The sequence below is a fragment of the Diplotaxodon limnothrissa genome, linkage group LG15 (assembly GCF_057381915.1).
Source record: "Diplotaxodon limnothrissa isolate DT_005_m linkage group LG15, D_limnothrissa_male_GT1.1, whole genome shotgun sequence".
In the NCBI taxonomy this organism is placed as follows: Eukaryota; Metazoa; Chordata; class Actinopteri; order Cichliformes; family Cichlidae; genus Diplotaxodon; species Diplotaxodon limnothrissa.
In genome coordinates, this window is record NC_140610.1 from 26,646,486 (window position 1) to 26,668,282 (window position 21,797).

At 43.5% G+C, this 21,797-nt stretch overlaps 1 protein-coding gene across 1 annotated transcript in view; it reads left to right on the forward strand.

Moving 5' to 3' along the window:
• The window catches only part of adgrg6 (adhesion G protein-coupled receptor G6), a 96,319-nt gene that overhangs the window by 50,834 nt on the left and 23,688 nt on the right, over window positions 1–21,797 (forward strand). Inside the window, exons 7-14 of the mRNA XM_085373299.1 lie at window positions 3,305–3,370; window positions 7,296–7,367; window positions 18,196–18,284; window positions 19,143–19,195; window positions 19,608–19,646; window positions 19,759–19,904; window positions 20,148–20,238; window positions 21,298–21,386. Of these exons, the coding sequence (XP_085229425.1) occupies window positions 3,305–3,370; window positions 7,296–7,367; window positions 18,196–18,284; window positions 19,143–19,195; window positions 19,608–19,646; window positions 19,759–19,904; window positions 20,148–20,238; window positions 21,298–21,386 (645 nt within the window). The remainder of the gene's footprint in view (window positions 1–3,304; window positions 3,371–7,295; window positions 7,368–18,195; window positions 18,285–19,142; window positions 19,196–19,607; window positions 19,647–19,758; window positions 19,905–20,147; window positions 20,239–21,297; window positions 21,387–21,797) is intronic.

Consider the following 21,797-nt stretch of genomic DNA (forward strand, 5'->3'; position numbering starts at 1 on the left):
GGTCTAGCTTCAGCTTCAGCTCCAGCTTCGCCTGGTCCAATTTCATCCTCGCCTGGTTCAGCTTCAGCTTCGTCCTCGCCTGGTTCGGCTTCAGCTTCGTCCTCGCCTGGCCCGGCTTCATCATCTCCGCCTGGCCCGGCTTCATCATCTCCGCCTGCTGTGGCCTCAGCCTCGCCTGGCCCGGCCTCGTTTGGGTCTGGAGCTAAGCGGCCGTTTTCTAGACCGCTGGCTAGGCTACTGGCCGGCCACCATCGCCTGAGTGGCCGCCGTTGCCTTCCGCGCGGCCGGCCCCCGGACCGCCATCGCCTGAGTGGCCGCCGTTGCTTTCCGCACGGCCGGCCCCCGGACCCTCTTCGCCTGAGTGGCCGCCGTTGCCCTCCGCGCGGCCGGCCCCCGGACCGCCATCGCCTGAGTGGCCTCCGTTGCCTTCCGCACGGCCGGCCCCCGGACCCTCTTCGCCTGAGTGGCCGCCGTTGCCTTCCGCACGGCCGGCCCCCGGACCGCCATCGCCTGAGTGGCCGCCGTTGCCTTCCGCACGGCCGGCCCCCTGAACTCTTCTGTTTTGGACTCCTGTGCTGTCGGCCCCCTGGCCGGCCCCCTGGTCTTTTCTGTTTTGGACTCGGTTTTCCTGTGCTTTGGTGTGCTTTTCTTTTGGTTTTGGACTTGTGTTTTGTTTTTCTTTTTGTCTTCTGGCCTTCTGGTGCTCCTGTTTTGTTTTGCCTCGTTCTGGTTTGTCTTATTAGTTTACCCAGTTTAGGTTTCCAGTTTCATGTTTTGTCGCCACCGCTGTTTGTACTTACCCACCCCTGTTAATAAACACTCACCTGCACCAGAGCTGCTGCCTTTTGGGTCCTTCCTACATTCCACACGGCTTGCCCCGGCAATCCGTGACAGAAGCCACTGTGAGACCTTGCCCCATCCTATCATGTCAGGATGGGGCAAGGTGTGGCTGCGTGATTTGCCACCCATATGGGCGTCATGGGAGTTTGCTGTTCTGATTTCTTGTTGTGGTCCAACACCGTGAAGAAAGAAGTTAAAATCTTAATAAAAAAGAATGAACAAAAATTTGCAGTCCAAACAGATGGCGGGTGGCATGAGCAGAGTTTGACATCCACAGTTCAGTTGTTGGTAGTCAGACACTGGAGACAGCACAGCCACATAACACATAAGAACAACTGCAAAATGAGACGGAGTACAATACGACGCAAAGCTGGAAAACGGAGACGGCTAAAGTACAGCTCATGAACGAAAGTTGTCTGATACTCGCATACTTGAAATAGGCAGTGGACATGTGAACATGAAGCCTGACTGGAGAGGGTCATGAGCTTAAGGTTTTCAGGGTTTTTGCTGTCTGTGGGAGATTTGGTTCTGTTAGGGTCATCAGGCTGGTCTTGGAGACAGGGTGAGGAGCTCAAACTAGAACTGCTCATTTTCATTTTACTGTAAGGGGATTTAGGCATCTGATCAGGATCTACTGATATGTGTGACATCCTCCCAAAGGAGGTTGATGTTTTTGGATGCATGGGCACCTAGACTAACTTGTTTAGTCTGCTGACTCCCAAACCTGAGCTTTGATGAGGTCTAGGACTGAAGTCAGGCTTTAAGTTCTGGCTCACGGTCCGGTTTCTGCCAAAGGTGTTGAAAAGGGGTGAGGTAACAGACTTGGTTCAGACAAACACCAAACTGGCAAAACTGCTGGTTTAGAGGAATACTGCTGTGAAGTAAAGTTTCCTTTCATTGGAGCTAACTTGTCCAAACCAACAAAAGTAGTCCAGACCAATAAGTGGGCTGTGGTATCCTGTTCCTAAAGAGCCCAATCTCCATCTCCCCCCATTTTCTTCCTCTCACTTCTGTACTGTGAAAAAGAGACCGTGGATTATCTGTCTGCTACAGTACACTGAGGAAAATAGAAAAGAGGTAATAGAAGCACACGGAGTAGAAAATGGGAGATTCGTTGTGCTGAGGTTGTGAAAAGAACAGGAAGGGGAGAAAATGTAAAAGCGAGGGCAGCACTGAAAAACCGAAGCAACATAAGAGAAGGTGACAGTCAGTCAGAGTGTTAGGTTAAAAAAGAGGACGAAGGGAGAGTGCTGGAGGTAGATTATGACTGGGCACAATCCTCAGCCCTCCTCACCTCTTTTGATCCACATGCTATCCACGATTACTGAATTCCTGCTTTTTCACTCGGCTGAATGCTGCGATGATTTGCTGACATCTCTCGAACACATTCCTCTCAAACAAAGTCTCAGCTTTCTCCGTCTGCCCGTCCACCCACTCTGCTGAATGGTCTGTGAATATGCAGCATGTGTGGGCTGCAGCCAGGCTCGGGGTTACATTTCAAATGGCCAAAGTACTTAAGGAGCGCTTGATTTTTGGCTGCAGTAAGCACACAGTTGGTTAGACAGACTGTCCCTGAAATATAACTTTGAGGGCTCGATCTGTGCAAGCAACCAATCTGCACCCACCACAGACCTCAAAGTCCGATTGATTAGAAATCTGCACGCCATTAAAATGGTGTGGGAAACTTTCTTAAACAAGCAGCAAACACTTTGAGAAATAGAAGATTGTGTTACTCGTCTGGCACTCTGTTCAGTGTGTCCATGTCTTCATGTCCAATGCATGCTGGGATAGGCTTCAGCTCATTACAAGCCAGAAATGGATAAGCACTTCAGGCACTTGGGTTGAACCTTGATCACATAACTGTTAGTATAAAAACCCAAAACTGAGCCGGACGGATGCAGCCAGGTCTGCTGCGTCAGACTGGTATCAGGCATAAACACAGTAAGCCAGAGTTACTCCAACCCTGAGAGTACATTTTACATCTGCGGTATGGAGCTGAAGTACCAACCAGGCAAAGTAGCTTAGTGCTGGAGGATCTCACATTTACCGTCTCGGACTCCAGACTTATTTGTACCTGTTAAACAGGACACCATCTTCAGAGAGCTTTTTTCCTGCTTTTTGTGGATTTCTACCCTTTCTCACACACACACACACACACACACACACACACACACACACACACACACACACACACACACAGGAGGTGTTGGCGATATAAGTCACGCAGAAACATGCTAACATCAGACTGTGATCAGTGTAACGGTGTAAAGATTGACATGTGAGCTTAAAATATGACATCATTATATGAATAATATATATTCTTTCATTTCTTTTACTTTATTTTGAAAAAAATTTTTATACTTTGCGATTATTTTTTCTAAAATAAAAAAATCTTTAAGCATTAACCAGTGTAAAGATTTCATTGTGTTTATCAGACTAAAAATCTTTCCTCCTCTCCTCCCAGGCGTCTTCCCAGTGAGCAACGCAACCCTCAATAATAACTGTGACCCATCTGCGCTGGGCTGCCCAGGTACGAAACGATCACACTCTTTGACACAATTGCTGAAAAGACCGCTTTCCCCCCGTGAACGTCCTCTGTTGTTGTTTGTTGTGTGTGATGTTCACGGCCAGACTTGCACTGAGCATTTGAGCATTTTTATTGTAAAGAAAAAAGTGTTGCCAGGAATCTTTAATAAGTAAATTGAATTAGTTTGTTAAATCGAAGTTTATCAAACGATAATGTATTACTGTCTGTGGTCATGCATACTCTTCTTCTTGGACCAAAGAACCAGAAACAAAAAGACAAATACCCTGTTCTTCTAACAGAAATTTTGAACTGATGGAGTTACAGATAACATCAGTATGTTGGGTAACGCCAACTACTGGAGATTATGTATCGGAATTTCAGGAGCAGGACCACGCTTCCAAACACGCTCCTTCCGGTTGTCATCTACTGTATATAGGCTCCCCCAGTTCTGCAAGCTGTTCATTCTTGTTTACGTGCCCCACCCTCCCTCCCTGTTCTCAATTCTTTAACTTCTTCATTTCTATTTAGTGTATGGGGATCTGCCAGGCCCGGGAGCCATTGCCAGTCCCCTTCGAGGCCTTCCCCAAACCGCAGCTCAATTCATGTCAAAGCATTCACTTTTACCTACCAAAACACTGTCAAACCTAAAATGAGGACGTGGGCCCAGCTAGTGAAATCAACACAAATGACAACAAACATTTTTGATCAGTTCTTCCTTTAAATGAAAACATCTTTTCACAAAATTGCTTCAGAGTCTGCATAATTTCATACATTTTTATTATGAAGTAAAAATGGTAAAAGACTATTGCAGGTAGGTCTCCGTAGGTCTCACAACAAAATCAGCTGTAAGATTTTGTCTTAATGAGTCACTGACTTTACCTTTTCTGTTACATCTGGTTGCTTAATCCAGATCACAGTGACAGACACACTCACACCAGTCAAAGTTCATTAGAGCTTAGACAGAAGTGAAGAACACAAAAGTGAATCTAGCACAACATTAACCTTTTCAGATAAATATTTGCTCAGAACAGCTGATTGGCAGATACCAAGAATAAATTATGGGGTTCTTTAAACATGGGGTTTGTGCCATTGCATCGCATCTCCTTGGTTGCATTGATGTCTTTTCCCTCTGACATTAGTGCTGTCAAAACTGTCAAATATCTATTAGTCTCTGTTCTTAGTCAGCTCTTCACACTGTGTTACAGTTTGGTGAAAAATGCAAGGGCTGTAAGGACCTCAGAGGAAGTAAGAAGGGAAAAGAGTTTTGACCATGAAAAAGTGACAGTTTGAGTGTTTGAAGGCGAATGGAATATATACAAGAGCTATAGTGCTGGGGCTGAACCTGGCAGTGTATACACTTTGAACTGTTCAAGTACAGAAGGCATTGTACAGCCTTGACATCTATATAAAAGTTTTCCTCAGTGACCACATGAACTTTTTATAAAGGTAAACCAAGTGCATCGGTGCCTACACTTCTTATTCAGCTTCACACTATGATGGTTTTTTCTGTCAAGCTTTGCTTTCCACCTTGTGAAGAAGTGTCTAAGGGTCAGGTTTTTTGGGAATGTGCTCATAAGAGAAAGACGCTTAATTGAATTTTGAACATCCTGTTAAGAAAAACTTTCTAAATGAAAGCAGGCTCAGGTTTGGATCGAGATCCTTGGCTTTCCCCAAAGCCCTGAACATATTCTAGCCTTTAAGCATTCCCAGTGCTGTCAAACTGCTCTGAACAGTGAAGAGATGCTAGTTTGTTCAAGGATGAATCTGGCAAGAGGTGAGAAGATCAATATAATTGTGATCAACAACTTTGTTTGTGGTGTTTCTAGAGAACCGCATTTAATGATACTGCAGGCCGGTCACATTCTGGTGATGTCAGAGTTTTGGAATTTGGAAGCCAACGCTGCATAATTTGAAGAGCACAGCTTGTCCTTACCTAAACCTGCAATAAACCTTATGAACTTCTTCACGCTGTCATTGACTTTGACAGTTTTTGCGATACAAACCTCGTTCTCCCGGGTCAAACGCCTGTGCTTGACTCCTTTGTCCAGGGTTTATTGTACTTCCTAAAGCTTTTCTGCCAGAAAACCCTCAGTGACCTCCTGATCATCACATCTGTGTTTGCTGTTAGGTCCTTCTGTTACTGACTGGTGCATAACTGTTAGTTGGGACATGAAGAAAACAGTTACAAATTAAAATTTCCAACATTTACACTGAAGATTTGGTGAATACACAAAAAGAAGATGAATTTTGGGTCAGTTTTCTTATTTAAAGCAAACCTATGAGAAAAGAGAAAGTCGTGCAGATTGCAAAACCCTTTGATTTATGGTTTTGGGCTTCATATGTGACATTAATGAGCCTGGACAAGAAAAGAAAGCAAAAGGGAATGGAATCTCAGTCAGATTCATTCAAATGAGGACATTCTTGAAATGGAGACAGATGCTTCACTCTGCTTTATTCATTTAATCAACCTTCATAAGTTCAAGTGGCTGATAAAGGAGGAAAGAATAAAAATGGGCATTTGGCCCATGTCACCTACTCTCACCAGTCTACGTGGATCTGCCAAGAATCTATCCAGGAATGCTCGGTTAATTACATTTTCTAATTCCAAAGTAGATCATACCCGAAGAAACAAAATAACATTTTTAAAGCTATATCCCCCAGGGTGCCGTTCAGCTGCTGCCATAGCCATTAAAACTGGAATGCTGTCCCTGCACAGATTGTGGCCCTCGAGGAAAATGGACCTCCACCAGTTTCTTTTGCTCAAAGAGGTCACATGATCCAAGACTTACCAGTGAGCTCTGGTCAGAACAGTAGCTGTGGGCCAACTAGTAATGTGACCCAATTGACCCAATGTGAAATGTCAGTTCTCACACTGTCCAGAACTATGGAAGCCTCAGAGGGACATACTGTATTTCTAAAGGTCAGTTTTTGTGCGATTGCGCCATGAGAGCATGGAAGTGAAGCCAATTAAACTACAGTTTGTGTTGCAGGATAGAAATTAAGAGCACAGACAGCTCAACAAGCCATTAGAAAGGGTGATAATATAATAACTCGTAAGCTCGATGGAACAAAGAATAAATGGTCAGCTGAAGAGTAGAGCTGTTAGAAAGTTAGGGTGGTGGTCTGAGGAGTGAAGAAGGCCTGAGTGGGTGTGCTTCAGTGGGTGAAGCTAATTCAGGTGTAGCTGTCCTGAAAAACATAACTCTGACTTCTGTTCGGGAGATGTAGGTGGAAGAAGTTAAATGGAACCACAAGTGAGTGAGCAGCATTGTCTTTTTTTTCCCAAACACATTTGACTTCACTTTAACTCTGAAGCACAAACTTCTTTTCATGAGTAGACTTTATCACCTCTTGTTTCAGTCCACCTCTGAAATCCCTTTGATGGTACAGAATTCATTGTTTCAAAACCTCATCTGTGACCATGCTTAGACTCAAGCCTTTCCACATGACATAATCAAACTTAATCTGTGTAAACCGTCTCATGGCTTTAAACCCTTTGGTCAACAAGAGCTTGGAGAAACTCTGGAGACTGAGCTGTGTATGTCAGCTTGACGATGGCAGGAGAGGAAGCTCGGGACAAAATAAAAATAAAAAACCGGACTGTGTGGTAAGTTTTGACAGCAGCCACAGTCTCAGCTGTTAAATCCACATCACTTATTGGTTGGTTGCTGCTGGTTAGTGTGATTATGTTGTAAGCGGTACACAGACCCACACAGTCAGCTTTGATTAAAAAAAGAGAGCTTTTATCATTATGACTACATAACTGTTGAATAATTTGCATTCTTTATTAACGATGCTGAGAACACTTGAGAAGCCCAGATCCAATACCCCTACTGTGTACATTTAAGATGTTCATTCCTCATCACATCCATTTATCATCCTTTGCATCTGTTTCTCTCTCATCCCATCACATTGTCACTACCACCAGCTGTTTCCTCTCCTGCCACCTCATCCACTGACTCCACTAACACCATCTACACTACTAATGCCAACACCCACGGTAAGCAACCCTCCTCTTCATGCAGCCTCTGTCCTTCCTTTCCATCTTCACCTTCTCCACTTCTCTGTGCCATTTTTGTTCCCCTCAGTGCTTTTGCTTTATCATCACCTCGCGGTTCCTCCCCCTACTTTCCCTTCTTCCTTCCATCTTTTTTTTAAATGATTATTAAACATTTTTGGTTGGTTTTAAGCTTCTGGATTTTTCAGTCAAATACCTTTTCTGTAGAGGCTTCCCCTTTTTTCTTCTGTTTCATCTAACTCTAATTTAGGATAAACTTTTTAGGGTTCATCCAACATCCACAAAGAAAGACCTTTTTTATGGAACTCAGTTATAGTTCATCACCACAAAGCCGTTATTCTTAATGGTTTTCAGAGAGATTTCCCTCATAAAAATCTCAAACCTTTTTAGCTCTGCCATATTTGACCTTCCAGGAAGCCATGAAAAGTAGCTTGAAGCTATTTTGCCCCTCTAAGATCAGTTTGGTCATTCTCTTATTCATTAACTACCTGTGAGAATACTCAACTAATTCAGCTCTGATGAACCCGTCCGCTTGACAGACGAGTAAATTATCTAATGCTGCGTTTGAAGACGGAGTTCATCAAACTTTTCATTAGTCAATTAACCTTTCTGTCGTCCTTTTTCCAACTGAAAAGTTGTAGCTCTAAATGAACTTTCCCAGGAATTTATGAAAAAGCAGCTCTCTGTGTTTGATTAGGATAATAAGAACTTTTCATTCTTAATGGAATTTTAATGAAGCACCGATATGTGCTGCTTACATTATATATATCTGTTTGTAATATGTGCATGTGAGAGTTTTAGACCTTCTGGAACATTTGCACTCAAACTGGGCTTTGGGAAAAAGCACACGCTCACGCTAGCATTAAAACCACTTTGTTTTTGCATGTGTCATCCTCTCGTCCTGCCTTATCCTTTGATTTGTCATCATCAGTCCTCTCTACCATCACTCCATCTCCCAGCATTCTCTCCACTCGCATGCCTCTAACCTCTATCATCAGTACCACCGCCTCCGCTGCAACCAGCCCCTCCTCTTCTGGTAAGGCTTCATCTGCTTTCATGTTTGATTCCTGTGCAAAACCTAACAAAGATAATAATAAATGAATGTGTCCCCTAAACTATTGAGTTTACGATTAAACAGGCTGAACAGGAAGCCTCAAAAATGGCCGTTACCTCTAAACGCTAATCCATAAGACTAATCAATGGGTTCCAAGAGAACACATATACACAGTGTGTACATAGAGAAATTGTTACTTGAAAGTTACATGAGGACTTTTATCTCCCAAATGTCATCAGGCTAAATAATTTTGCCACCTTTTCAGGTGGACCCCTCCCAGTCTAGTCATGAAAATTAAATACCAGTAAAATTACACATCTAAGTTTCATCATAGGCTTCCTTCAGGTTGGCGCATAGCTTATTGTATCTGCAGACAGTCACATGAAGAAGAAAATCTTCACAGGATTTATGCAGCCTTACCAGCAGGACAACAACAGTTTAGTCTTTACCTGCTAACCATGCAGGTGAATTCTACGACTCAATTCCTTGTCATTCCTAACATTAAAAGTTTACCTCTCCTGTGACTACATAACATTTAATCTTTAATCAGTGGTATTTGTGGTGTTAGATAAACAGCATAGATAGAATATTTCTGTACCAGTTATTGTTCTGGCAGTCGACCTTTGACCTCAACAGTGAGTGGTAACAGTTGTTTGTGTTAGAATAACCTGTTCAGTGAGCAAGTTTCACATTTCTCATAATGCATCATTAATGTGTCGTTGAATCCAAGATACTTTTGTGTTACTGACATAATCCAATCTGATCTAATCAGTTTTGCCTAATACTACCATCACCACCACCACCAGAGCTCCTACCTCTGCATCTACCGATACTAATGTTTCTGCATCCAGCAGCACAGCACATGGTAAGGTAGCTAACACTATCTTCATATACAGTGTTGTCAGTAGCTGCCATTCTTTATGACTCTGTTAACAGCTGTTTTTGTTGTAATTAATCTTTTTTTTAAAGAAAGATTAAAAAGCTGCTGCTAAAACCCAAATCCAAGTGGACACGATGGTAAATGGTCACAGGATTTTGTAACCATCACACGAAACACTACTTTTTTTCCCAAATGATGTGACTTCAAAGTTCAAAATATTGTAGTTTTTATAAACTAAAATAATTATGTAGTCATATTTTACAATCCAGTAATGGATTTGATTCAAATTAGTCTTAGAATAAGGAGAGAAAACTTACACATGTGGAAAAACTCGTATAAATTGTCACTGAGTGAGGTTTTTATGTTTTCATGAATGTGCTGTAATGACGGGTAGTTAGAAGAAGAAGTGGCTTTTAAGGCCTTTCACTGCCTTGAAGTGAGTGGGTGCTTTCACAGATACAAAGCGAGAAGTTGCTTTCGCATGATTTACTGAATTATTAACTAATCAAAAAAAAAACCAAAACTTAAATTCAACTTAAAGCACAATAAAGCATACAGCATCGTATTGACGTCTCCACAGTTTAGGTTTGTTTTACCTGCTGTTGTTCTCATATTGATGCATTTTGAACGCATTAATATAGGATGTAGTCCACTGTGAGCATTTTGAATCAGTTGTTATTCTGTCAGTGTCACTGTTTTTTTGTTTTCCCTCCAAAAAGCAGCTCTTTTTCACAAACATCCCGACGACATCTAATACAGACGTTCATATGTTGCTAGCTCCATTCAATAGCTGCCTTTTAATCCTTACAATAAAAGCCATGCCTCAAAACACAGCTTTACTTTACGTTTATATTTACACTTTATTTTACTGTTGTTGGATATTTTGTGACCTGCTCGTTTGTGACTACAGTTGAGGGTGCACAGGTACGTTCACACCAACTTTTCTGGGTGCGTTCAGTCCACTGTGAGGCCCTGTGCTTGTCTGACCTTTGATGGTTGCAGGTTGCAGGGCCACTCACCTGTTACTGTACAAGGACGGCCCAATGGAGCACAAAGGAAGTTTGTTCCACATGTGGTGGAGTTTGGTGTTCATGCTCATTAACGTGTTATGTTCAGCTCAAAGAATTTAGTTTGATTTATGTAATGTGGTCACAACATGCAGCGGCTGGCATCATAACATATATCATGCGCGCTTTTTTTGGCGACAGCAGGAAGGATGTACCAACAGACGTATTCATATTAATCACTGTCTTTGTTTCTAGTTTATTTGTGACACTGATCACTGATACCACATTACATCAGAAATATGGCATTTCTATATGAAGCTCTATGAGGCTGCGATGTAGCGACAGCATGTGTCAGTTCAGATGACTGATAATCTGTGATTGTTTACTTCCTGTAGCCCAACAGCCAACCAGCAGCACGGCAGCTGTTTCATCTTTTACCACTAACCATCCAGATACTAACCCCACCCTGCATGGTAAGAGGAACAGTAATACCATTGCCAAAACTGGCATGAATAATGCTGTCACTGTCTAACTGCATGGATTTTTAACAGTAGTATTTATGCAGCAGATACAGAAACTGTATATGATTGGATGTTGTTGTGCCACAGCCTCAGCTCTTATAAACATAAACGTGTCCCCAAAAAGTTGATTCTGGTTATCTGGACTTGGCCTTTATTTCCTGTGTCTTAAGATCTTGATTGTCATATACTGTTGAGGATAGTTTTAGGCCTCGGGCTTCGTCTTTTAATAATACATTGATTTGTTCTTACTCTTCTCCAGCATGTTTAATTCTTTTAGTCCCTACTCTCATTTCTTCTTCTACACACTGTTCCAGAAACATCTGGCCAGCTGCAGTTCATGACTACTAACCAACCAGAGACTAACATAGCTGTTCCTGCTGCTTCTTCCTGGGGTAACATTCACACTTCCATGTCTAGCTCTTAAACCAAGATCAGTGTTAGCCAATCCTCATCATTCCTGTGGAATATGTGAGGCTTTTCTGCTAATAGCTGTGTGTTTGCACTGCAGGATCTAAGGCCCATGAAACTTTATTTTTGGGGGTCTTTTTTGTTTCCTTCTCCTTTTTTAGCTCTTTAACTGCTTAATCAGCCTAACCTAGTTATAGTCATGTCATATCTTTTGCTTTGGTTTCTTCTCGTATGGTTCATGCACTCCTTTGTTTCATATCGCTGTTACAGACATAGTAATCACTGTACAATCCTACAATACTGTCTGTGACTGAAGGATGTTGAGATGGCTTATGTAAAAATATCGTGTCCTATATTAGTGGTTTATTTTTGAAATGCATTTTTTTACCTTTATTTATTGTATGTAACTTGCTTTTTCACTATAATTACATCTGCTTCGATCGGCCATATCCCGGTGACAGTGGAGGAGACTCAAATTATGCTTCAGCAACCTGAGCCAATGGCCTTGAAGTCCAGGTCCCTGACTGTTTGGCCAGCTGGTTACCTCAGAAGACAGACTTCTGGATTTACTGTTGCTGCACTCTCTTTTTCCCAAACCCCTAGACATCCAGTTCCTTTAGTCCACAAAATCAGGCAAACCAGGTCTGCGTTTTTTTGCAATCCTCCTGGAGGAGCTTCTCTTCATAGATCTCTTACGTCCAGTCCTTTGAATCCCCCCGCTCAAACCCCCAGTCCCCATCATTCAGCTCATCAATCCAGATTCTTAGCTTCAGTCCCTGGTTCCTCTGGTCCATCTGAAGCTACCCGCCCCAGACCCCCTGCTCCCTTCCAAAGACCTCCACGGTATCGAAGATCCAAGATTTCCCTGGGGTACATTTCAACCCCTTTGAGGAAGAGGCCAAACCGAGGAAGACATCAAGCTACCACTAAAGCACCACCTAGGGTGGAGATTCACATCACAAAACCTGCTGTTCCATTAGCTGATCTCAAATCCACAGCCAGGCTTAAATTCACACCAACGACTGGATTCAAAGACACAGATGGGTTGAAAGACTCGACGCCTGCAACCATTCATCTAAATATTTCTTCTGTTACGTCCCAACCAAAAACTTTTCACCAGTCAACCTCCAAAACGGAGGTCTCTACCACCACTCAGGACTTAAAGTTCCTTCCTGAATCTCATACTTCAAGTTCACCTCAGGGGTCACCTCTGCAGCAGAATAAAAGTGAGGCATTAGCTGCGGCTGGGCTAGCACCACTGTCATCATCGTCGTCATTGTTTTTGTCATCATTATCAGCACTTGGCATTAGGAAGAACAAACCTGTTGCTTCATCATGGTCACTCCTGAACATGAGTGGTGGTGAAATCCAAACATCTGCTGCGGGTAACCTGACAGATCAGGAGATACCGGATAATGAATATTCATCAGGCTCTGGGCCATTCATGTATGACATGACTGAACTTGTGGGGGAAAGGAGTCCTTATAGATTATATCAATTTGATGCCTTATCCAAAGAACCCAATACTGGACCTGATGCCAGAAACTCAGACCCGCAAAGTGCTTCCCACCTTTTCATCCAACCCTCAACTCCTTCTGAAAGAGGAAGTGAACATTTTTTCACCCAAACACATTTCCATAATGGCTCAGAAAGCCTGCTCAGCATCCTAGCAGCAGGCATCAAGCCTTTTAAAGATCACTCACCAGACCTACTGGTACCAGAAACATCCATCAGCACTCTTAATCAGACTTTGACAACAGCTCAAACCCACCACGAGCTTCCAAAGAGCAGCGGTCCAAGTGGACAGAAACAAGAGGAAAGTTCCTATGCACAACTGGAAAGACTGAGTTTGCAAGCAATGCCGTCTTCCCTTCCTCCCTCCTCTTCATCCCACCTCTTCATGCAGCCAACACCTTCTTTGCCGATGGCACATCTAAGCTCCCCTTCTTTCCTCGCCGAGGTGGTTTTCCCCAAACAAATCTTTTCCTCTTTTGTGCCACAGAAGGAAGACAAGGCCCAGATATCCTCACTTTCTTTAAACCCTCTGGGCAGTAAAGCTGGACTAGCTGTAGCCAGCAGTAGTCTGGTTAACAATTTATATACAGACGCACATGCACACATACAGTCTTCTGTGCACGTCATTCCCCATCGATCATCCATTCTCTCCCCTCCATCTCCTCCCTTTCACGAGCCATTCCAGAGCCCTCACTACTCCTCATCCAGTATCCTACCTCCTACTTCTCCCTTTTCTCTCTTTCAGTTAGAATTTACAGCCACCTCCGCCCATGCCTCCCCCATTCAAACCGTCATACCCCAGTACTCCCCACTCAGCCCCACCCTTCCCTTGGCCTCTGATCCCCTTTGGCCCACCCTGGTTCCTTTTCCACCTTCTGCTGCTCCTCGGTACCCCTCCCTCCTCCTGCCATCATCTTCCCAGCCTGCAGAGCGAAGGCTTTCAGAAACTGCTCACATGCCAGTGTCTGTGTTGTCATTTCTGTCCTCGAATCTTCAAAAGAACTTTGAGGACTCAACGGTTGACACAGCATCTTTGTTGTCATTTCCTCTCTTTTCTAAAGCCCCAGCTGAATCTCAGTCTCCTTTTGTTGATAGTGCACTGCACCCTGAATACCACTCTGCAGAAAAGTCCTCTAGTGGTTTATCTAAAGCTAACAGAAATGAAGTGCCCTCCACTGTGCACAACCTGTCCCCTGATACTCGATCACATACATTAACCCATGCAGAAGATTTTTCAGATAACTCCTTTAGTCACACTAACCCAACTCCCTCAAGATTATCTGTGGAGGCTCTGGTATCCAGTCCTGCAGCGCTTGTGCCGGACTTTGGTCCAGCCCTGTCACAATTAGAGTTTCCTGTATCAGAGCTAAATTTGTCAGTGGTTTTGTGGCCATCCTCAGATGCAGCTAGCCTGTCAGTCAGACCTTTTTTAGTTCATTCTCATCAGAAAGATTTGAGCGAGATAGAAACTCGTTCAGTGCTTCACACTGACACTGGCTTGACCTCGCTGCCAACAGCTGGTATTTGGGGCCATGATCACACTCTGGCTCTGCTCAGGGCAAATATTGAAGGAAAGCAAGAACCGCCCTCTTCCTCTGCCTCTTCTACATCATCTTCCAATGTCTTCCTTTTAACTCAAAGCTCTCACATCCCTTCATTTACCGACTCCATCAGGGAGACAGAGGGGATGATGGGAGAGGAAACCGTTCTGACTCAGAAATCTTTGTCTGGGTCACAAGAGAGAGATTCTTCCAGCCCGACTGTTAACAGAGATCCTTGGAGGCTGCATCATGCAGTCTCACATTTACACAACCAGGGAGAAGTGAATGGAGCTGCTGGCACTCGGACCAACTCGCAGGCCCCTGCTGGCTATGACAGTGGATTTAGTCTCTCCACTCCGCCTTTGTTGAATCCGTCCCAGATGCTGGCACACCGCGACAGCTCAAGTGCACAGCTTGGTGTGACAGCCCCCCGGCACGCTCCGGGGATGGCTCTAGCACACGTCTCAGGCCTGACACGAGCTAATACTGTACAACCCGGCCGTCTGATCCAGACACACATTTCAGCACACACACAGCTGCCCACACACTCTAACAGTCAGGCACACACTCAGAACTTTAGGAGTGATGGGCTCAATTTGAGCGAGGGGGCTAACACCAGGGGGCCACGGCAGCAATCTCCAATCTTGAGTTTCTTCACACCCTCGCTTCCTGTCCTTTTGCCCTCCATGTCATCTTCTGTTTCTCTCGTAGAAAGTGTTTCACTTCTTCTTCCATCTCAGCACCTGTCTTACACCTATCCTCCTGTCTCACCCTCTGTCTCCACCCTTTCATCCTCCTTTCTCCTCCCCAGCCGGGCGACATGGCCAGCAGCACCTGCTAGCATGATGAACACAGAAATTGGGTCCTTGTCACCCACTCGTCCTACTGTTAGATTCCTGCAGCCCACAGCAGCACAGTCCTTACAAAGACCCACCATACAGCCAGTTGAAGAGTTTATCTCAAACACTCAATCTCTTTCTTTTGGTCAAGTTTCCATGGAGTCCATCCAGTCACGCCTGCTTATTTCTCCTAACCAGGATGAGGTTTTATCACAGTTTACAAACCACTCTCAGCCACAAAATGAGTCTACGTTAGTCGGCGTTTTGATATCTGAGGCCTCAAATAAGCAAACTGCTGGTGGGAGATTATCACATCTCTCTGCTCCATTTAACCCTGCAGATGTTGTTCCAAAGATACACTTTGCTAATGAGCATGTCTCACCTGTGAGCAACAAAGCTCCTGTAATCTTAAGCGCTGTAACAGGCCATCACCCTAATGAGCATGTAACTCCACAATCTGCCCTGAATTCTCTCTCATCTCCTGTTGATATGCAGAATACTCCCTGTCCTATTTCTGAATCCTGTTATCAGCCTGGTTCTGCTACATCATCACAACCGAATGTTGCTCTGGTTCTTCCAACCCCCCTGCAGTCTTCTGACCTTAATACCCCCTCTTCCACCTCCAGATCCCCCACTGGCTTCTCTATCGAGATCACAAATCATGGCTTCATTTCTGGGCTTGATGAGCTCTCACCTCCTGGGAGAGACAACCACACCACAAACACAGCAGGCTTTAAATATATACCTGAGTCTAATTCAACCACTGCTGTGGCACTCCGAGACTCTCCTGTGGCGCCGGCTGCGATGACCAACATCACAGCAGCTAAAGATGCTAGTGCACTCGTAGAAAAAGGAAGTCTGGATGTGTCGGAGGGCAGTATGACAGGCAGCAGGCCAGTGCCGGTGCTCGTGAATGCAGCAGCAGCAGCAAAGTCAAATTTAACCGCCTCAGAGCCAGGTTTGAACTCAAGTCCAAATGTGTCGAATCACAGCAGGAACCAGAGCTCAGGAGGTTTAATGAAGGGGGACGTGAACCAAGACCACGGCACTGGCAAGATCAAAGACAACAATCTCAACTTTTCCCCAACGCCTCCAGCAGCTGCCAGTGGTTGGCATCTCATAACCCCAAAGATCTCCTCTCCTACACCTCCATTCAGAGCTCTCAGTCCATCAGCTAACGCCGGCAGCAGCAGCGGCCTCAAAAAAGCCACGTTGCACCCCAGTCTGGGATCCCCAACAGCAAATCCATCCATCAGGCCCACACTGCCCTGCCGGTGTAAACAACGCTTTCTTTTTACATGTCAGTGTGGACTGCCATCGGGGAATAGTATGTTATGCAGCAACAACTTTGTTGTCATAGAAAATAAAAATAAATAATCAGTAATATTACAAAATTGCAGAAATACAGTATTTAGTCTTCAAGTCTTTTAAAGGATCTGAATCAGAACGTTTTGATTTGAGCAGCATTACAAATGCATACGGACACCTGTGTCCGTATTATTAAGTGTTTTTGTGGTGTTTCCACCTCACAGTGTTCCCATAACCAACTCCATTCAACCAGCCCTCTTTGGTTCTGAAGAACATTACTGGTCCCCATTCAACTTCCTCCCTAATCTGAGGTGACAGTGATTCAGACCTTACCGGCTGATATCATTGTTGGCCCAAAGAAACCAAGCTCTGGCTGCCAGTAACGGATAATCTTATAATAGAATAATCAGAATAATCTCAGAATGACATGTTCAGCTGTTGTACAGTCAGTTATGGGTCAGTCTTTGGTTGAGTTGTAATATCAATGCATTGGTTTAAAAACACAAAGACTTTAAGACTGAATACTCACTTCAGGTGGTTGGGTTTCAGAGCAGGTCAGTAGTTCGAATCATAGATGTCAGTACAAATGCTGTGATTGGGCAGGATTCCCATCAAAGTTGAGACTCGTGATTGGTTTAAAGTGATTCTGGCTCATTGTAGTTCATTAACCATGAGTTTAGCTGACCAATCAGATGTTGGTATTTAGCCTGGTACTTGTAGTGAAAAAAGGGATTGTAGTCTACTTTCTGCCTGTTTTCCTTTCCTCTCTGATAACTGCCAACACCTTTTCTTATTACATAGTTTTTCTGCTTTTCTTATATTCATTTTTCAGTCCGTGCAGCTTCTTGGTGGAGGCATCCTGCTTTGGTGCTTCGCATCGTCCGCATGCTACTTTCTGCTATCAAATCAAATATTCAAAATCAATCAGCGGCACTCTGAAACTCTGAAAAGTATATTTATAACCAAAGATAAGCAGCCTGCAGGATTTCCCTCCAGACCTGATGGAGTGGAGGTCTCATTTCCAGTCAGTAGCATTTACTAACAATTAGAGATATTAGAGAGACATCTCGTGGCCGGTGTCAAGCATAGCAGGAGCATGGAGGGCCCTACAAGGAAGAGCTTAGATGTGCCTCCTCTGAAACCGAAAGTATGCGTTAAAAAGTTTTTTTCTTTTTTCCCTTTTTTTATAAGCTTTAATCAGTTTTGATTCCATTAGTCGTTACTTTCTACACGTATCTGTTTTTAAGGAAATCAATACACACACAAAAACTCAGTTAAATGAGTCTGTGTAACAAGAAATTAATTTTACAGGAAGTTTCAGACCCCAAAACTCTTTAACATTTACATTTCTCCACAGATCTTTAACGTACCTGCTTCATAATTGTGCTCTTTATTCCTTTTTAAGGTGGATTTGTGAGAACGCAGATCAAAGGGTCAAACAATCCTGAGAAAGACTCAAATTGCACAAATCCTGCTTCAACTCCTTGATTTGTGCAGTTTGAAAAAAGAAAGGGGAATGACTGTTCTCCCCTCAGCGCCGACGTTATTGTCCGTCAGGCGGTGTGTTCCCATTTTTCATCATTTTACTTCAAAATGAGATTTTTACATAACTCGATCAGCTCAAACCGCTCGGGCCGTCTCCTGCTATGTGCCACAGGCTCGGTATGAATTAGCTGTTGCACATCGAATCTGAAGTGCTCTTCTTTCTTTCTCCTGTGCTCTCACCTTGGTCTGCAGATGAGCAGTTTTACCGATTCGAGTTTGTGGTGGATGACAGCAGATCGCAGACGACACGGGAGACGCTTAAATCAGCCGTGGCTCTTTGGGTGAGTTTTTACTCCACTTATTCATCCATGTCCAGACCTCAGTGAGCGTAACCGTGGCAGCAGCGACAGACCTCATTAGATTTTCTTTCATAATTTTAATTAGTTGAAGCTCTGAGCAGCTTAACTTTATCAAACGTAGAAATATACTAAAATATGATTTTCAATACAAAGTCAAAAAACTGTGTAAAATGTATTTTATTCAAAACATAACACAGAAAAAACCTAAAATTTCAGAACCGCTTCCAGTTATTATCTTCTTAAATGAAACAAAAGGAAGTCTCAGTACAACATAGTTTAATGTCTGTGGCAGCAGCCCTGCACTGGCAGTGATGGTTTTACTGGTTACTCTGGTTGACTGGCATAGTGGTGGTGTAGCTACAGCAGCTAGCAGAAAGTGTATGATGCTGCAGATAAAAATGAAACAACAAAAAGTGTCAGAATATCTAAAAAACAAAAAGATCAAGTGTGCAATTACTCTCACTGCCAGGAGAGGGAGACAAAACAGCCACACTACATGAGTTCAGTAAAACACTGGCACAGAATTATTGAACAGAACTCAAACTTCATCTCCAGGTCTATGATAAACAAGATTAAAGTCATATTTTATTTAATTAAGACTGAATTAAGATAACATGGGAGTGAAAAAAATTTCTGAGCTGCTGAACTTAAAGAAATGAAGATTAGGAGAATACAGAGGTCGGGAGCAAGACTCACCTTTACCTGAACAAGCGATGACTTAGATTTGTTGGAACAGTTTTTACTCATGAAGCAGGTACATAAAGTTTCTTCTTCACACCAATGCGGCAGTTTAATATTCAGTGCTGAGCAGACTTCAAACCCGATCTGTTATTTTTACAGCTCAATCAGACCTTTCAGGACTGGATCCACAAAGTCTACGTGGGCAACATCAGGTAATCCTGCAAACAGCTATCACACAAAGTGCACACGACCTAGGGCAAAGGTGCTTTTGTATGGGTGATGCTGTTTGGGTCTGTGCTCGTTTTCAGCCATTTCACAATAGCTAAAAAGATGAGCTACACCAAGGAGAGAAAAAAGAAATGGTTAGAAACAGTTAGACCTGTGAGAGCGACAGGTCACGCCAGGATGAAGTTTACTGTCCTGCTCCTGTGAGCACGAGTGCAGATGTGTGAGGTGTTTGAAGCTGAGCAGTAAGGCTCTGCGCTCCTGGGTCATATTTTGAGGTGAACAGTAAAAGTCTGACTTATGTGCTTCCTCCTGGCTGCAGGTACTTTACTGTGTTCATGCATCATTTATCATTTGTAGTCTTTCATCTCTGCTGCTTCTCTTCTTTTCCCTCTCCAGTGTTCAGCTGAGTCCACAGACTGCAGGAAACCTGAGCAGGTAGCATGACTCTGTTTAACTCTGCAGGTTCCTGTCATTATGTGCTCACCACCTCATAGAAGTCAGGTGTTTAGGATGGTAGGTCATTCTGGCATGTCTCTTTTTGCTGCAGCTATGAGTGCCGTGGTCTGCTGGTTTATACCGAGATCATCAACAAGAACCTGAGCCTCATCGATGATGCGTCTGCCCGGCTCAGACAGGGGAGCGTGTCAGAGGGTGTGGAGATCCAGAGCGCCTCTGTGGAAGTCAAACAGATTGGTGAGAAGGTTACACTGAACGCTAAACACAGAAAAATAAGAACCGGAGATAATAAAGAAGTATGGTTTCTGCACATCACTCACACAACTCTCTGGATTTGATTTGTTGTGGATTTTATTGTCTAAAGTCTGTCTGTTCGCCTTCTCTGATCACTCTGTGCCCTGGATGTTTTTCCTGTTTCATTATATGAATGTATGTCTGCTTCAAAACTGTGAAATCACTCCTGTTTTTTTCTGCTTAAAGAAAATTGCCCGTACGACCCGCCTTGGCCTGAAACCAGACCGACCGTTACTGAGTACCAGCCCTGCTTCCCCAACAAGAAATGGAGGACCTGGTAACACGAACACACACAAAACATGAGCTGAATGCAGCCAAACACGAATATTTGATTGCAATATTTCCAGCTCCATATTCTTATTTTCCACTTGACAATAATCCTTCATCATCCTTGCAACTAGCACGTTTGCACAAGTTCAAGGCAAATATTAGGATTTGCACTTATATTCACGAACTGTTATTTATTTCATATCCATCTTTTGTAGGCACTTTGTTCTCATGATCATTGTGAGGTTTTCGTGTTTCTGGGGAGAGTCATTAATCAAGACTGCATGATATATCCCAAAATGTATTTTAAGAACCCCCACTGTGATAAAATCAGCAGTAAAAGCAGCTCATATCTTTTCTTTGTTAGAGTCTGTGGTTTTAATCAGATCTTTCTGAGACACTGTGGTGTTCAGTGAAACAGCATTTGATGTTGATTTATTGACTTAATTCATCTTCCTGTAATGTTATACACCTCATGGTGATCTATGATTTATTAGTATGACAAGCAGGACATCTTCCGACGCCCACGAGTGCCTCAGCATAAATTCTCAGAGGGAAGTGGTCCTTAGTGGGGTTAACTGTGGAGTCAGTGGGGCTAAAGTTCTGGTTATTCTTCTCCTTTTATCACACATTTCCACAGCAGCATTTCTGTTGAGCAGACTCAATGATAAAGTCTGAACGAAGCAGTCGGACCTTTGAAGAGCGCTGCTGCACACGTACTCCGGACCGCAAACACCAGGGCTAAAATCCCATTTGAACCCTTTAAATGTTACTTCACCATCTTAAAACAGGAAGTAGGCGATGTTATTGTCATAGAGTTAGTGTAGGGAGGAGGTCGGGGCGGATGGGTGGGCTGATAAAGTCAGAGAGTGCTATAACTACCTTTACTGCATGTTGAACTGTGTGTTTGGAGCGACCAGGATTGGGTTTGTTAAGCTGTTGAATATTTAAGCACTTCCTCCACATTCCTCCACAAAACCTGCCTGCAGCAGTGCCGGCTATCTTACTTAGGACTACTTCTTTAAGCTGAGTAATTATATGTCTTATCGATAACCTCTTCTTTTCCCAGTTTAATCAGTTCGATGAACTACTCATCGTACTGGTCAGATCCAGACAGCAGCAACTGCACTGATATCGACTCCATCCAAGTGTCAGCAGGTACGCTCAGACACAAAGTCAATCTGACAGCGGACTGTAGACGTGGCGTGCCGACACCGTTGATTCTAACAATGCATCATTTGCTTTGTGTGTAAAAAAACATAGACAGCTGAATATCTGAGTTGTTTTATTTTTGCATGAATAAAAAAGCAAATACATGATTTTAAATTATTTTATTCCAACTGCCGCAGTTCAGAATAAAAGTATTAACAACAAAGTTAAAGAGTCTGAGACCACAGCGTAGTACAGATTTAAAAATGTTATTTTCCAGTGTGGGAACATTTTATTCACTCTTTGTGCGTTTCAGATAATAAGCTGGGTCACATTTTTACAATATTTTCTGCTCATCCGTTTCTGATTTGCCCCAAAATGGTATGGTTTGAAATATGTAACATATATGATTTCTGCAAA